The 17,422-nt window shown below is 39.6% G+C and overlaps 1 protein-coding gene across 1 annotated transcript in view; it reads right to left on the minus strand.

Annotated features, from left to right (window-relative positions):
- Positions 1-17,422, minus strand: part of LOC123679924 (dynein axonemal heavy chain 2) — a 39,173-nt gene that overhangs the window by 602 nt on the left and 21,149 nt on the right. Inside the window, exons 32-53 of the mRNA XM_045617491.1 lie at positions 17,067-17,377; positions 15,798-16,066; positions 15,462-15,749; positions 14,163-14,344; positions 13,880-14,087; positions 13,595-13,819; positions 13,256-13,482; positions 13,035-13,206; positions 12,739-12,951; positions 11,521-11,745; positions 10,029-10,413; positions 9,789-9,973; positions 9,539-9,738; positions 9,313-9,476; positions 9,072-9,218; positions 7,538-7,844; positions 5,692-5,908; positions 5,448-5,639; positions 3,698-3,882; positions 2,161-2,508; positions 1,970-2,112; positions 16-170 (exon numbers count right to left, since the gene is read on the minus strand). Of these exons, the coding sequence (XP_045473447.1) occupies positions 16-170; positions 1,970-2,112; positions 2,161-2,508; positions 3,698-3,882; positions 5,448-5,639; positions 5,692-5,908; positions 7,538-7,844; positions 9,072-9,218; positions 9,313-9,476; positions 9,539-9,738; positions 9,789-9,973; positions 10,029-10,413; positions 11,521-11,745; positions 12,739-12,951; positions 13,035-13,206; positions 13,256-13,482; positions 13,595-13,819; positions 13,880-14,087; positions 14,163-14,344; positions 15,462-15,749; positions 15,798-16,066; positions 17,067-17,377 (4,948 nt within the window). The remainder of the gene's footprint in view (positions 1-15; positions 171-1,969; positions 2,113-2,160; positions 2,509-3,697; positions 3,883-5,447; positions 5,640-5,691; positions 5,909-7,537; positions 7,845-9,071; positions 9,219-9,312; positions 9,477-9,538; positions 9,739-9,788; positions 9,974-10,028; positions 10,414-11,520; positions 11,746-12,738; positions 12,952-13,034; positions 13,207-13,255; positions 13,483-13,594; positions 13,820-13,879; positions 14,088-14,162; positions 14,345-15,461; positions 15,750-15,797; positions 16,067-17,066; positions 17,378-17,422) is intronic.

Consider the following 17,422-nt stretch of genomic DNA (forward strand, 5'->3'; position numbering starts at 1 on the left):
CGTTTGAAGTTGCACCTGTAAGACTGCAGTCAAAAATCCAGTGGGAAAAGTGTAGGCAGCGAGCCAAAAGAATAAGGGAGCATGTGTTGTTTCGGCCCAGTAGGAGAAATGCTCCACTCTTGCTACCAAGTCCCTAGTCCAAGAACCTAGCAGCTTCAGTGACGGGTAAGCTGAAAGCAGAATTATTAGTCTAAAATTCACTAAACTTGAGTTGTTTAAGCAGTTAAGTGAACAATAACATAAAGAGCTAGCTATTATTGCTCCCTTGTTCAATAGGAACAAGAATTGAGAAGGATTGAGTCTAAGTGAGCGGACTGAAAATATTACGAGAACAGTAATTATTGAGTAATAATACACTGCGCAAAAGAATTAACGCACATTATGGAAATCTCAAATTTATTCTACAACTGAATGTGTTCTCAATGATAATTATTTTTATCAGAATTATGCATGCATATGTTATCCACTTTCAACGTTTTTCTTCAATACAGATGTTTTTTCCCAGCAGGAATAAAAAAAGATGAAATTATCAGATTTTGAATGTATTGGCTTCATTCTGAAATCAATTGTTCTCGATCAATTCTAGTGATCAATAGTTTTTCTTTCGTTTGATTTTCTACACTCGATCGCTATGCAACGCTCAACACGCAATTTGACCCAAGAGGAATGTACCCAATCGGTAGTTTTGCGAGAAGAAGGGTGGACATACACAAGAATTGCAGAAAGGTTTGGAGTTTCCCATACAAGTGTGTCCAGAATGTTGCAGCGATCAGGGAGACAGGTATGAATGTCCGAAGACCAGGACAGGGTAGACCACGGGTAACAACTGCCATTCAAGAACGTTACTTGAGAGTTTCTTCGTTGAGACAACGGTTTGCAACCGCTCGCCTCCTTCAAAATCAGCTTGAGAAAACTCATGGGGTGCAAATTAGCACTCAGACAATAAGAAATCGCCTCAGAGAATATGATTTAAGGCCTCGTGTCGCGGCAAGAGGCCCAGCTTTTACCCCAGCCCATCGAAGGGCGCGTTTGGATTTTGCGAGAGAGCATATCCATTGGGAAGAGGCTGATTGGGAAAGAGTTCTCTTCACAGATGAGTCTCGATTCTGCCTCTACCATTGTGATCGACGTTCCCTTGTATACAGACGTCCACATGAAAGATAGTCTCAGTGCACTCTATCCAAATGGATATGCTCTCTCGCAAAATCCAAACGCGCCCTTCGATGGGCTGGGGAAGAGCTGGGCCTCTTGCCGCTACACGAGGCCTTAAATCATATTCTCTGAGGCGATTTCTTATTGTCTGAGTGCTAATTTGCACCCCAAGCTGCTTGCTTGCTCAAGCTGATTTTGAAGGAGGCGAGCGGTTGCAAACCGTTGTCTCAACGAAGAAACTCTCAAGTAACGTTCTTGAATGGCAGTTGTTACCCGTGGTCTACCCTGTCCTGGTCTTCAGACATTCATACCTGTCTTCCTGAATCGCTGCAACATTCTGGACACACTTGTATGGGAAACTCCAAACCTTTCTGCAATTCTTGTGTATGTCCACCCTTCTTCTCGCAAAATTACCGCTTGGGCACATTCCTCTTGGGTCAAATTGTGTGTTTCGCGTTGCATAGCGATCGAGTGTAGAAAATCAAACGAAAGAAAAACTATTGATTACTAGAACTGATCGAGAACAACTGATTTCAGAATGGAGCCAATACATTTAAAATCTGATAATCTCATCTTTTTTTATTCCTGCTGGGAAAAAACATCTGTATTGAAGAAAAACGTTGAAAGTGGATAACATATGCATGCATAATTCTGATAAAAATAATTATCATTGAGATCACCTTCAGTTGTAGAATAAATTTGAGATTTCCATTATGTGCGTTAATGCTTTTGCGCAGTGTAATTGAATTCTTTCATGCTCCTGTCATTTGATGAGTCGTATTGTCCTCTAAACTCTTCTATAAGTGCAATCACTCACCTTTCAACCAACCTGATGGCACTCTGCCATCAAACACACAAGTGAATATTTCTTCCAATTCCGAAGACATCACCACCAAACCCTTGATACCCTTCTGCAGATCCACCAGGGAACTCTTGATGGACAGAAGCAAGGTGTTGTACCTACAAGAAGGTTTCTCGAGTCATTGAAATCAAGAGGAAAAAAAATACCTTGAGATCTCTTGCAAGAGTACAACATCCAAAGGCATCTTCACTGCTCCAATAAGTTTCTCCGTGTTTTCATAATCGACGACCTTAGGAATTTTGGACAGAACGTCGGAAGCTAGTTTACCGACTTTGTCTTCTTTGCTCTCCGCTTGACTGGAGGAAGATTGTATTTGAAGGGACATCAAAGTTTCGAACAAGTTCCTGGATTCTATAATCTGCGATGTTATGTCTGCGTTTGGGTGTTGACCAAAGGCCTCGGGTCTATCGATATTTGGCAACAGCGTTATATAATCTTGGTAAGAGTGGAGCGACCCATCTCTTGGTATGTAGTAGGTCGGTAAGTTAGATAATCTGGGAAAAAAATGAGGTTGCTTCTATCATGTTGAATTAACAAAATATGTATTGTAACGGGTGTTTTTTTTTGGAGGTATATAACTTTAAGTTGGCATTACTGTTCAAGATGGCGACCGATTTAACAGCTGTCAAGTGATTTATTCTCAGTTTGGTTTGGCAATTCATCATGAATAGACTCACGCCTGAACAACGCTTGCAAATAGTGCAATTTTATTTCGAAAATAATGGTTCTGTGCGGAATACGTATCGCGCACTACGTCCATTTGATGGTGCGCACTTCTGGTTGAATGGCTACGTCAACAAACAAAATTGCCGCATTTGGAGTGAAGCTAATCCTCAAGTGTATGTCGAAACACCATTACATCCAGAAAAACTGACTGTTTGGTGCGCTTTATGGGCTGGTGGATTCATTAGTCCGTACTTCTTCAAAAACGATGATGGCCAGAACGTTACAGTCAATAGTGATCGGTATAGAGCCATGAATACTAACTTTTTCATTCCTGAATTGAACAACCATGATGTCCAGGAGCTGCGGTTACAACAAGACGGCGCAACATGTCACACAGCTCGTGCCACAATCGATTTATTGAAAGACACGTTTGGTGACTGCCTAATTTCACGTTTTGGACCTGTGAATTGGCCTCCAAGATCTTGTGATTTAACACCGCTTGCCTACTTTCTGTGGGGCTATGTAAAGTCATTGGTCTATGCGGATAAGCCACAAACCCTTGACCATTTGGAAGACAACATTCGCCGTGTTATTGCCGATATACGGCCACAAATGTTGAAAAAAGTCATCGAAAATTGGACGTCCAGATTGGACTACATCCGAGCCAGCCGTGGCGGTCATATGCCAGAAATCATATCTAAAATGTAATGTCACAAGATTATCTTGCGGATGAATAAAATTCATGTCAATCGAATAATCCATCGTTGTTTTATTGCAATTTAAAGTTCTAAAGCTCTAAAAAAAAACACCCTTTATAAAAAAGGGTGAGCTATTTTGAAGGATCAATTGAAACATTTTTTGATCCAGTATCTTCCCAAGGAGTTATTTCAATGAATCATTTAAAATGGGTCACCCTGTATGGTAGGCATCACAAAGTTAGTGTACCTAAAGTATGGCTAGAGTTAACCTCCAAAAAATCTGATTTGAACTATAATGTAGGGCACTAAGCCTCATTACCTATAGAACGGTATGGTGATGGCCTCTTCACAGAAGAACTGATTGATATATGTCAATAACAATCTACGATCCCAATCGTCTGTCACATGCCCTCCATAGTTCACTCCGGCTATGAGATATTTCAGAGCGTCCCAGGGAGTTTGAGGATATTCATCCAAATAAATGGTTAGCAAATTTTCAGACACCTAAAAGTATAATATTGAGGAAATCTAAGAAACCTAATACTTCTACAGGGTGATTCACCGGGATGGCCTATTAGACGTTCATGGAAAACTAATCATAATTTTGAGCTGAAAATTTGCATATCGGGATTTGAGACAATGATATTTCTCCCTAAAATATTTTCAGATCTCTTCAACTTCCGGTTATACCGGATTCAGAATACTACTTTCTCATTTCAAATAGCACGCCCAGTATATTATTGCATCATTAGATAGCTTTTTTGATGGCAATATCGGCAATATGCCATAACTTGGGAAAAACTCAACGGTTCATGAGTTATTGGGATTCTCATGAAAAAAATGGTGGCGATGAGGACTCATATTTTTTTTAATATTACCGCAGAAAGAGCATTTTTTTTCTTTTTCGATTCCGCAAATACGTAGTATTATAAGACTGTCTGTGGTTTGGACCAAACATGTACAGGGTGTTTATAAGAGGATCATGAACTTGGACAACTTAAATTCATCAAAACTCAAGATTTTCAAATTAGAACCTATATTTTTTATTATTTCAGTCGATACTACGTCCAAAAATAGTGGGGGTTACTTAAGCAAACCCTATACCTAAAATGAATACTTTAAGAGTTATCGAGGAAGAACTCTAAATGAGGAAAAACCGCTATTTATAACTGTGTGGAGTAGTCTACGATTTCCGAAAAACACAGAAAGAAACTAAAATTCGATGTTTTCATAACTAAATTTGACATATCAAGAATTGTAATGAATTATTCGTAATTGAAAATTGTATTGGTTTATGGATTTCTCAACAATCCCAACGAAAAATTAATTAAAATTCATGAAATGTAAAATTTGGTAATCCAAACATCGAATTTTAGTTTCTTTCTGTGTTTTCCGGAAGTAACAGACAGTTATTAACACAGTTATAAATAGCGGTTTTTCCTCATTTGAAGTTCTTCCCCGATAACTCTTGAAGTATTCATTTTAGGTATAGGGTTTGCTTAAGTAACCCCCACTATTTTTGGACGTAGAATCAACTGAAATAATAAAAAATTTAGGTTCTAATTTGAAAATCTTGAGTTTTGATGAATTTGCGTTGTCCAAGTTCATGATCCTCTTATAAACACCCTGTACATTTTTGGTCCAAGCCGAAAACAGTCTTATAATACTGCGTATTTGCGGAATCGAAAAAGAAAAAAATTTTTCTGAAAAAATCTTTTTCTGCTGAAATATTCAAAAAAATGTGAGTCCTCATCGCCACCTTTTTTTCATAAGAATCCCAATAACTCATGAACCGTTCAATTTTTACCCAAGGTATGGCATATTTCCGAAATTGCCATCAAAAAAGCTATCTTATGATGCAATAATATACTGGGTGTGCCATTTGAAATGAGGAAGTAGTAGTCTGTTTCCGGTATAACCGGAAGTTCTAGAGATATGAAAATATTTTAGGGAGCAATACCATTGTCTCAAACCCCAATATGCAAATTTTCAGCTCAAAATTATGATAAGTTTTCCAAAAACGTCTAATAGGCCATCCCGGTGAATCACCCCGTATGGTTGACGCTCACTTCGAAATCTGAATCGTTGAAGCTGTACACAACATTCCAACCGAGCTGTTGAAACTTCTTCCTCTCAATTAATACAGCATGGAAAAAGCATAAGGAAAACAGCAATTTTTTATACTTTTCCCTTGCCTCGCAAACGCTAAACTGTTCTTCGGTGATCAAATTGTAGAGCCTCTTCAGGTTTGCCTTCAGACCCTAGAATATTTGAATGTTAAACACACCAAGTTAACATTTAACTTTGTAGAACCTTTGGAGGTTCGGTGGTCATCTTGATCCCAGCTTGTAGTATAGATATAGGGAAATCTGGATTAGGGCTGGAACTCAACCACAGCCTGAATTTGCTGTTCACTTTTCCAGTCTGCAAGTTTTCAACCAGCTTGTCCAAACGTGGCATCCAAGAGAGGGATAAGTGACAATTTGCCAAAAATATCCATTGACCTTCTTTGGCTCCAGTTTGGATCATCCTGTGAAAAAAGATGCCCCAAACTAAGTTGAAACGACTTGAAAATGGTTTATGAAGCAAAAACGTGAAATACGTACACTACGCAAAAAAATTAACGCACATTATGGAAATCTCAAATTTATTCTACAACTGGAGGTGTCTCAATGATAATTATTTTTATCAGAATTATGCATGCATATGTTATCCACTTTCAACGTTTTTCTTCGATACAGATGTTTTTTCCCAGCAGGAATAAAAAAAGATGAGATTATCAGATTTTGAATGTATTGGCTCCATTCTGAAATCAGTTGTTCTCGATCAATTCTAGTGATTAATAGTTTTTCTTTCGTTTGATTTTCCACACTCGATCGCTATGCAACGCTCAACACGCAATTTGACCCAAGAGGAATGTGCCCAAGCGGTAGTTTTGCGAGAAGAAGGGTGGACATACACAAGAATTGCAGAAAGGTTTGGAGTTTCCCATACAAGTGTGTCCAGAATGTTGCAGCGATTCAGGGAGAAAGGTATGAATGTCCGAAGACCAGGACAGGGTAGACCACGGGTAAAAACTGCCATTCAAGAACGTTACTCGAGAGTTTCTTCGTTGAGACAACGGTTTGCAACCGCTCGCCTCCTTCAAAATCAGCTTGAGCAAACTCATGGGGTGCAAATTAGCACTCAGACAATAAGAAATCGCCTCAGAGAATATGATTTAAGGCCTCGTGAAGTGGCAAGAGGCCCAGCTCTTACCCCAGCCCATCGAAGGGCGCGTTTGGATTTTGCGAGAGAGCATATTCATTAGGAAGAGGCTGATTGGGAAAGAGTTATCTTCACAGATGAGTCTAGATTCTGCCTCTACCATTGTGATCGACGTTCCCTTGTATACAGACGTCCACATGAAAGAAATGCTCAGTGCAATTTCCTGAATACTACTGGTTTCGGGGGAGGATCGATTATGGTATGGGTTGGAATATCTTTGACTGCTCGCACAGACCTAGTGGTCGTTGATAATGGAGCTAAGAATGCTGATAGGTATATAAGGAACATTCTTGAAGAGCATGTAGTGCCATTTGCCCCATACATTGGTGAAAATTTCATTTTTATGGACGATAATGCCAGACCCCACCGTGCGCGCATCGTTCAGGAGTACCTTGAAGAGGTTGAAGTCTCTCGAATGGAATGGCCAGCAAGAAGTCCAGATCTCAATCCGATTGAGTAGGTTCGGGACAACCTCAATAGAAGGCTGAGAAGTTCAGAAAATCATCCAGCTACTCTTAATGAATTAGGAATCGAAATCTGGGGAGGATTAGATCAGAACATTTCAAGACCACTCATTTTGAGTATGAACCGTCGTTGCCGAGCTGTAATTAACGCAAGGTGTGGAAATACCAAGTATTAAATCACTTATCAGCATTCCAGTATTTTGAAAATTGTTTATTTCTCTTCTTTCATATAAGATTCGGTGAAATCCTGAATTTTTCTTCCATTTAATGTGTCTTGTTTCGTTGAAAACCTTCCCGAGAGAACATAAAAAATAAGTTATAAAGTCAATGTAGAGTTTACTTTCATTAAAATTGAGATTTTCAGAATGTGCGTTAATTTTTTTGCGCAGTGTAGTTAGTATTATCTTGAAATAGAAGAGTTTGCTTACTTTGTAGCTATGGGTGCCTGTCCTTGTCCCAAACTTAGAGAACTGAACCTAGAGGACATATTAGACGTTTCTGCTAATTGTGTTAGAGCTGTGGTCGGGTCAACTCCAGGAGAAAGTACGAATATAAGAGGAGTCTGAGGTATAGACTCCTCCAAAACCGATCTGATATCGAGTACAGGAGGCTCCACAAACCTTGGTCCTAGCTGGTTTGTTATGAAGTTTGTGATACAGAAAGTAGTTCTATCTTGTCTTAGAGATCTTATGAACAGCATCTTTTGGAACTCGTTGCAGATGTCGTTCCATTCACCTGTAACATTTAGCGTATAGTGCATCCCATTTTGGGTGAGACAGCCAGGTTTCTCGCTTGTTATTCAAGATAGAGCCTTGCGGTTTTCACGTTCCTTTCCTACTTTTTTGTGAAACTTAAGTTGGTCTAATCAGATTTTGCATAACTGTTTCCGTTCAAGAGATACAGGGTGATTTTGGAAATTGATACTTTTCGGACCCCTCCTTTATCTCCGAAGTTATAAGAAATAATGCTGAGCTGAAAACTACGTCTGAATCAGAATTCTGGGTAGAATCCAGTGGCGAACTCAATTTTTTTTTTCGGGGTATGGTTTTAAAGATTCAACACAAACCTATATTTTTTTTCAATGGAACACCATGTATATCATTTTTTCGTTGATTTCGTTATTTTTTTTCCCTTCAAAATGATATATGATACTATGTAGGTAGGATGTTCAAAAATGTAAAAAAAAAACACTAAAATATCAAATAATGACGATTTTTTATTAATGGGCAACGGATTTCCCATATAAAAGAAGAATCAATAATAATAACAATAATTCATAGCGATAATAGCTAGATCAGATTGATTTTTTCCCTCTAATGCCTACTTAATAAAACAATGCTCCCAAATGCATAGTAGCCATAATAACAACAAGGATGTTTGTATCATCAATAACCTACTAGTTTTAAAAATTGAAAGTAATAATCCTCTTATTAAAACATAGGAAATTTATGGCCCATTAACAGAAAAATCATCATTATTTGATGTTTTGGTGGTTTTTTAACATTTTTGAACATCCTACCTACATAGTATCATATATCATTTTGAAGGAAAAAAAATAACGAATTCATGGAAGTAATGATATACATGGTGTTCCATTAAAAAAAATATAGGTTTGTGTTGAATCTTCAAAACCATACCCCGAAAAAAATTTTTGAGTACGCCACTGGATTCTACCCAGAATTCTGATTCAGACGTAGTTTTTACCTCAGAATTATTTCTAATAACTTCGGAGATAAAAGAGGTGTCCGAAAAGTATCAATTTCCAAAATCACCCTGTATCTCTTGAACGGAAATAGTTATGCAAAATCTGATTAGACCAACTTGAGTTTCACGAAAAAGTAGGAAAGGAACGTGAAAACCGCAAGGCTCTATCTTAAATAACAAGCGAGAAACCTGGCTGTCTCACCCAAAATGGGATGCACTGTACAATGAAAGATTGCTTTTCAAAAAGTGGTAACTGACCTATTAGAGCCAGTGCTTCTGGTTCAGTGTTGGTATACCATTGGTGCCAATCCCTAGTGTATTGCTCAAAGGTGTCTATGACTCCATGAAATCCTCCTATTTTATCCAGCTCTGTTATATTATCCCAGACTTCATCAGGCATCCAAGCTTAAATCAAAATACAACAAAATAATAATACTTTTCTGATCTAGGACAAAATGGATCTGCCTTTACTCTTTGTTTGAGTCAAAGTGTGTTCTACCTGCAGGCTTGTCTATTTGGTTCTCTCTGTCCAATACTACACCTCCCTTCAATAGAAAATTGTACTCAGCCTCTACTATTTTTCCTTCCGCTGTAAGAATTTTCACACACATGTGAAATGAAAACAGCAACTTGTGTTTTTCAAACAGAGCTCTACATGTATTCCTAAAAAGTCAAAAAATGCGTGTGAGGCTAGCTTGTACCTAATATACTGGAGGTGTACTTACTTGTACACGGCATAAGTATGGTAATCATTCAAAAACGTAATTCTTTCAGGTAAAACAGTAGACTTCTCGCTCTTATCTATGGATTTCTCAAAGAGGAAAATGTAGGAGTCCAACGCGAACTGGTACATTGGATCTATCCTACCCATATCATTCAACACGAAGAACAAGATCGAAGCCCGTTTTGCGCATGGTCTATAGCCCTAAAAGAAACACTTTAACCCTCTAAAACCCAGCAAAAACTATCGTCTACCTCTCTGGCTGCATCTATCTCAACTTCGGTGGTTTCTGATACCTCCAAACTTTTCTTGACTGCCAAAGATGTCGCCTTCGACACCTGCAAGGTCTGGAAAAGTTCCGCATCCTCTAGGATGGACCCTCTAGACTCGTTCAGTAATCTCAACAATTCATTTTCAAGCTCCACCAAAGTTCTTCTTCCTGATCACAACAGGACATTGTTTTATGGTGTTCCTGTAATATTGTAGCAACCTACCTTTAGCAATTGTAGTTACCAACTTGTCTTTCTGCTCTTCGAGCTGTGGTTTCTCTTTTCTTACCACGATACCTAAAAGCTGAGCCTCCAACCCTTCTTCCTTCACCGCAAAATTGACTATAATAGTTTTAGTTGATATTTCTGGTGCATAGTGGGGATTGGTAAGTTTAGTGGTGATGAAGAATCTGAAGTTGTCGTTGTAGGAAACCATCTTGTCGTCAAGCTTGATGAGATTCATGCCGCCTTGCTTGAATACTGCCTTTGCTAATATGGGGTTGATGGAAGGATCCACGGTCTCCATGATGTTTTGCAGGAGGACCGGTAAGCCCATTTGTACAGCGTTTTCTACCACCCTCATGAAGTTTGCCACTCCAAAGTCTATGACCTACAGATGACATGTTGTTGAAGAGAGGAAAATATACACTGCGCAAAAAAATTAACGCACATTCTGAAAATCTCAATTTAAATGAAATTTAACTCTACATTGACTTTATAACTTATTTTTTATGTTCTCTCGGGAAGGTTCCGAACGAAACAAGACACATTAAATGGAAGAAAAATTAAGGATTTCACCGAATCTTATGTGAAAGAAGAGAAATAAACAATTTTCAAAATACTGGAATGCTGATAAGTGATTTAATACTTGGTATTTCCACCCCTTGCGTTAATTACAGCTCGGCAACGACGGTTCATACTCAAAATGAGTGATCTTAAACTGTTCTGATCTAATCCTTCCCAGATTTCTCTGAGTTGGATTCCTAAGTCATTAAGAGTAGCTGTATGATTTTCTGAACTTCTCAGCCTTCTATTGAGGTTGTCCCAAACCTGCTCAATCGGATTGAGATCTGGACTTCTTGCTGGCCATTCCATTCGAAAGACTTCAACCTCTTCAAGGTACAAGGTACTAATTTGCACCCCATGAGTTTGCTCAAGCTGATTTTGAAGGAGGCGAGCGTTTGCAAACCGTTGTCTCAACGAAGAAACTCTCAAGTAACGTTCTTGAATGGCAGTTGTTACCCGTGGTCTACCCTGTCCTGGTCTTCGGACATTCATACCTGTCTCCCTGAATCGCTGCAACACTCTGGACACACTTGTATGGGAAACTCTAAACCTTTCTGCAATTCTTGTGTATGTCCACCCTTCTTCTCGCAAAACTACCGCTTGGCACATTCCTCTTGGGTCAAATTGCGTGTTTCGCGTTGCATAGCGATCGAGTGTAGAAAAACAAACGAAAGAAAAATTATTGATCACTAGAATTGTTCGAGAACAACTGATTTCAGAATGGATACATTCAAAATCTGATAATCTCATCTTTTTTTATTCCTGCTGGGAAAAAACATCTGTATTGAAGAAAAACGTTGAAAATGGATAACATATGCATGCATAATTCTGATGAAAATAATTATCATTGAGAACACCTTCAGTTGTAGAATAAATTTGCGATTTCCATAATGTGCGTTAATTTTTTTGCGTAGTGTAGAACTCGCATTACCTTTAATCCGTTTTTTCCTTCTTTGGCTTTTATCCATTTCATGGCTTGGCATTGAGGGTCAATAAGCAAAGGCCAGCGAGAACTCTTAGTAACTATAATACCATTCTCCGTGCTGAAGCTATCAGCTGGAAGACCTTGAGCATTCCATTCTCTTACAAGGGTTGGGTCTGCCAGGAAGTTTATTATGTTGTAGTCGTTGCTGCATGGTATCTCTTGCATCATAATCTGAAGATATAAAGGGTATTTATTTTAGAGCTATAGAACTTTAAATTGCAATTAAACACCGATGGATTATTCGATGGACATGAATTTTATTTATCCGCAAGATAATCTTGTGGCATTACATTTTAAATATGATTTCTGGCATATGACCGCCACGGCTGGCTCGGATGTAGTCCAATCTGGACGTCCAATTTTCGATTACTTTTTCCAACATTTGTGGCCGTATATCGGCAATAACATAGCGAATGTTGTCTTCCAAATGGTCAAAGGTTTGTGGCTTATCCGCATAGACCAATGACTTTACATAGCCCCACACAAAGTAGTCTAGCGGTGTTAAATCACAATATCTTGGAGGCCAATTCACAGGTCCAAAACATGAAATAAGGCGGTCACCAAACGTGTCTTTCAATAAATCGATTGTGTAACGAGCTGTGTGACATGTCGCGCCGTCTTGTTGGAACCACATCTCCTGGACATCATGGTTGTTCAATTCAGGAATGAAAAAGTTAGTAATCATGGCTCTATACCGATCACCATTGACTGTAACGTTCTGGCCATCATCGTTTTTGAAGAAGTACAGACCATTGATTCCACCAGCTCATAAAGCGCACCAAACAGTCAGTTTTTCTGGATGTAACGGTGTTTCGACATACACTTGAGGATTGGCTTCACTCCTAATGAAGCAGTTTTGTTTGTTGACGTAGCCATTCAACCAGAAGTGCGCTTCATTTTGTCGATGATAAAATGGACGTAGTGCGCGATACGTATTCCGCACAGAACCATTATATTCGGAATAAAATTGCACTATTTGCAAGCGATGTTCAGGCATGAGTCTATTCATGATGAATTGCCAAACCAATCTGAGAATAAATCACTTGACAGCTGTCAAATCGGTCGCCATCTTGAACAGTAATGCCAACTTAAAGTTATATACTTCGAAAAAAAAAACACCCGTTACATCTTAAGGCTAGACCAATAAGGGAGTATTTCATTTACCTCATCGATCCATATTTTGAGCAGCTGCTGCCTGTAGACGGTAACAAAAGGTCCCAAGTAAGAAACGAAGGCGGTAGATAATAGACAATTTCCTGGTAGCAGTTCATAGGCCGCATCTAGTTCAACAACTGACTCTCCCCACCTCTGAGCTTCACCGGATAGATTCTCGACCAACATGGCAGCACGTTCTAGCTTCAATCTCAACAATTCGGCCTTGAAAATGGAGGAAATGGTGAACAACATTGTACATATGCTTTTAACCACTCATTCTTCATTCAGTACACAAAATTCTTCACCTTTTTGTTCAACTCCTCCTTCTGCTGCAACTTCTCCTCATATTCTTGTTGCAGTTTGGCCAACATAGCTTGCAACTCAGCAAGCTTCGCTTGAGCTTCAGCCAACATCCTCTGCTTCTCCAAAAGAGATGCTGTGGCCGTCTCCAGCTTCTCTTGTTTTGGCGCGACAACTCTAAAAACAATACGTGAGATATTTCGCTTGAGGTGGTACTCAAACTTACTTCCAAACTTTGGCGTATTTCTCGATTGCAATAACCCACATACAGAGGGACTTTGCAGCGAAAGACACAATACCAACTTTATCTGGTTGAAATTCTTCGTTGGTGGTGTACTGAGCAATTTTTTTCAACGTCTTCTCCGAAATGTGGTTTTTGTCGAAGTCTTTCAGGTTTTGGAGGAAATTTATGTCTCCGAGTTGACGTTTCGACTCTGCCCAAGAAGTGTCTAGCTGTAAAGATAGGAATTAAGGTTCAGATGAGGGGATACCAATCGCAAGAAAAACAACTAGCTGTTGACATTGAAACTTTAGATATGATGCAAATTTTTCAAGATTTCTTTACCCCTTTGAGTATCATCACAGCCTCCATGACCATCTGCACCTTCTCCGGAGGTTTACCGTAAGACTTCAGTTCACTGATGTCTTTCTTGCTGAGGGCGTCCAGAGCTGCAATAGCCTCGTTGAGGGCAGGCATAGCCTCATCTAGATCTGCCTGAGCTACTGTAGCCAACCTCTTACAAACTATCTCTTCTTCTCCGATCTTAACACTCTTAACTGCCACTTCTTTCTATCGAAAAGAAAGTAGTTGGATAAGAAAAGTCACGGTAGCGTTTAAGAATAGTCCTACAGCTTGTTCATCAGCTTCCTTCCTCTGAGAGACGATAATGACCAAATACTCGTCGCATTGTACTTGGAACTCCGCCACTTTCGTTTGAGCATCCTCCAGCTCTACAGACATGATCTCGACTTTCTGTCTGCAATCTTCGATTTTCCAGACACCGCTACGTAGCTTGTTAGCTGAGGATGCTATTTCGTCGCGTTTCTCTTTCAACATTCTACACCAAATGAAGAGTTTGAAGCCAACAAGCTCACAATAAAATATCACCAAAAATATTACTCATCAAACTTACATCTTATAACGAGCTACCAATTCCAAATAGTTCGTTGGTGTGACATAGTTGTATCTCTTCATTTCCAAAGCCATCTGTTTGGATTTCTTCGCAACCGAATCGTGTATCACTGAGAATACCTCTGCTGATGCAACTCGCATCTTGTCTTGAGTGGAGAGCAGCACAGATTCTCTGCGTCTTTCCTGTACAAAAAAATCACTGATTGAAGACTTATACAATACCTCTTCAAGCTAATGGTACATAACGGGTGTTTTTTTTTCGAGGTATATAACTTTAAGTTGGCATTACTGTTCAAGATGGCGACCGATTTAACAGCTGTCAAGTGATTTATTCTCAGTTTGGTTTGGCAATTCATCATGAATGGACTCACGCCTGAACAACGCTTGCAAATAGTGCAATTTCATTTAGAAAATAATGGTTCTGGGCGGAATACGTATCGCGCACTACGTCCATTTTATTTTGTTTAGCGATGAAGCGCACTTCTGGTTGAATGGCTACGTCAACAAACAAAACTGCCGCATTTGGAGTGAAGCTAATCCTCAAGTGTATGTCGAAACACCGTTACATCCAGACAAACTGACTGTTTGGTGCGCTTTATGGTCTGGTGGAATCATTGGTCCGTACTTCTTCAAAAACGATGATGGCCAGAACGTTACAGTCAATGGTGATCGGTATAGAGCCATGATTACTAACTTTTTCATTCCTGAATTGAACAACCATGATGTCCAGGAGCTGTGGTTCCAACAAGACGGCGCAACATGTCGCACAGCTCGTGCCACAATTGATTTATTGAAATACACGTTTGGTGACCGCCTAATTTCACGTTTTGTACCTGTGAATTGGCCTCCAAGATCTTGTGATTTAACACCGCTAGACTACTTTCTGTGAGGCTATGTAAAGTCATTGGTCTATGCGGATAAGCCACAAACCCTTGGCCATTTGGAATACAACATTCGCCGTGTTATTGCCGATATACGGCCACAAATGTTGAAAAAAGTCATCGAAAATTGGACGTCCAGATTGGACTACATCCGAGCCAACCGTGGCGGTCATATGCCAGAAATCATATTTAAAATGTAATGCCACAAGATTATCTTGCGGATAAATAAAATTCATGTCAATCGAATAATCCATCGTTGTTTTATTACAATTTAAAGTTCTATAGCTCTAAAAAAAAACACCCTTTATAATTCAGAACTTCTAAGCTCTTCTCGAGCAAGGGTTAGGTTAGATAAGGTTATGTTGATATTTGTTTCGCTTTCTAAGGTTAATAATAATTTTTTTCAAAAAGCTTCATACCCCCTTATCTTCTCCTGTGATCTTCTGTACAAAATTCACATCGAGGACATATTTATAAGCCACCTCTAGCAGCGCCTCTTTCGGCCACTCGGTGAACCAATCGATGGTGCTGCAGTTCACCAAGGCGGGATACTGCCTCAGCCTATTCCTGAAGTCGCTCCCAATCGGACTCATGCACAAAATGATGTGCAGATTGCTCCTGACCCTGTCTATGAGGAAATTATACAGACCTTCCTGAGTAGGAGGCACCCCAGCTTTGACGGCAGCGTTGTAGATCTTGTTTTTCACCTACGAAGACAATATAAGTTTGCTTTCGTTCTGCGTTGCATTTCTTACTTCGTCGTACTCCTCAGGTTTGAACAGGTTGGCCACCTCCCCACTGCTGAGCATGTTGTTGATAATTTCTAGGAAACTTTCTTCTGTTATTTGCGTATCGTTGAACAGAAAAGAAGTGGCTTTGTTGTCGACTCCTGTTAGGTTATACAGCTTCTTCAAGTCCTCCTTGAATTCTTGGGTTTTGTAGCTTCTGGTGACGTTGATTTGGAAGGTGTTGTACTCGCATAAGTAGGCGGCTATTCTTGATAGTGATTGTCTTCCACTACCACCTTAAAGGATAAAAAAAATGTTGAAATTCTGCAAGTAAAGGGTGTTTTTTTTTAGAGCTATAGAATTTTAAGTTGCAACAAAACGATGATGGATTATTCGATTGACATGAATTTTATTTATCCGCAAGATAATCTTGTGGCATTACATTTCAAATAAGATTTCTGGCATATGACCGCCACGGCTGGCTCGGATGTAGTCCAATCTGGACGTCCAATTTTCGATGACTTTTTCCAACATTTGTGGCCGTAAATCGGCAATAACACGGCGAATGTTGTCTTCCAAATGGTCAAGGGTTTGTGGCTTATACGCATAGACCAATGACTTTACATAGCCCCACAGAAAGTAGTCTAGCGGTGTTAAATCACAAGATCTTGGAGGCCAATTCACAGGTCCAAAACGTGAAATTAGGCGGTCACCAAACGTGTCTTTCAATAAATCGATTGTGGCACGAGCTGTGTGACTTGTTGAGCCGTCTTGTTGGAACCACAGCTCCTGGACATCATGGTTGTTCAATTCAGGAATGAAAAGGTAGTAATCATGGCTCTATACCGATCACCATTGACTGTAACGTTCTGGCCATCATCGTTTTTGAAGAAGTACGGACCAATGATTCCACCAGCCCATAAAGCGCACCAAACAGTTTTTCTGGATGTAACGGTGTTTCGACATACACTTGAGGATTAGCTTCACTCCAAATGCGGCAGTTTTGTTTGTTGACGTAGCCTTTCAACCAGAAGTGCGCTTCATCGCTAAACAAAATAAAATGGACGTAGTGCGCGATACGTATTCCGCACAGAACCATTATTTTCGAAATAAAATTGCACTATTTGCAAGCGTTGTTCAGGCGTGAGTCTATTCATGATGAATTGCCAAACCAAACTGAGAATAAATCACTTGACAGCTGTTAAATCGGTCGCCATCTTGAACAGTAATGCCTACTTAAAGTTATATACCTCGAAAAAAAAAACACCCGTTATATTAAAGCTTTCAAAAACGTACCTATGCCAACCAGAAGCATATTTCCCCTAGGTTGGGAAACCACCCTAACAATCCTGCAAATATGGTCGATGGCGTCTCTGAAAAGCACCAAATCCAAAGGCACCACACCGGGAGAGACATTGTATTCTTCCATTTCATTCTCCAAGTATTTCCTTAGAGCTGGAAGATCCATCAGGTCTTCGTAAATGTGATAGACGTTGACGAAGTCCGCGTAAAACGGTATTTCGTTCTTAGGGCACAAAGCGTGGACTGTCAACTCGAAATGGCTACCCAGCTGTTCGTTCATCTGTGCCAAAAACCACTCTCGATCCCTTAAAAAATAATAAGTGATCAATGTGGTTTTTCGTACAAAAAAT

This window comes from Harmonia axyridis, chromosome 5 (assembly GCF_914767665.1).
Source record: "Harmonia axyridis chromosome 5, icHarAxyr1.1, whole genome shotgun sequence".
NCBI lineage: Eukaryota > Metazoa > Arthropoda > Insecta > Coleoptera > Coccinellidae > Harmonia > Harmonia axyridis.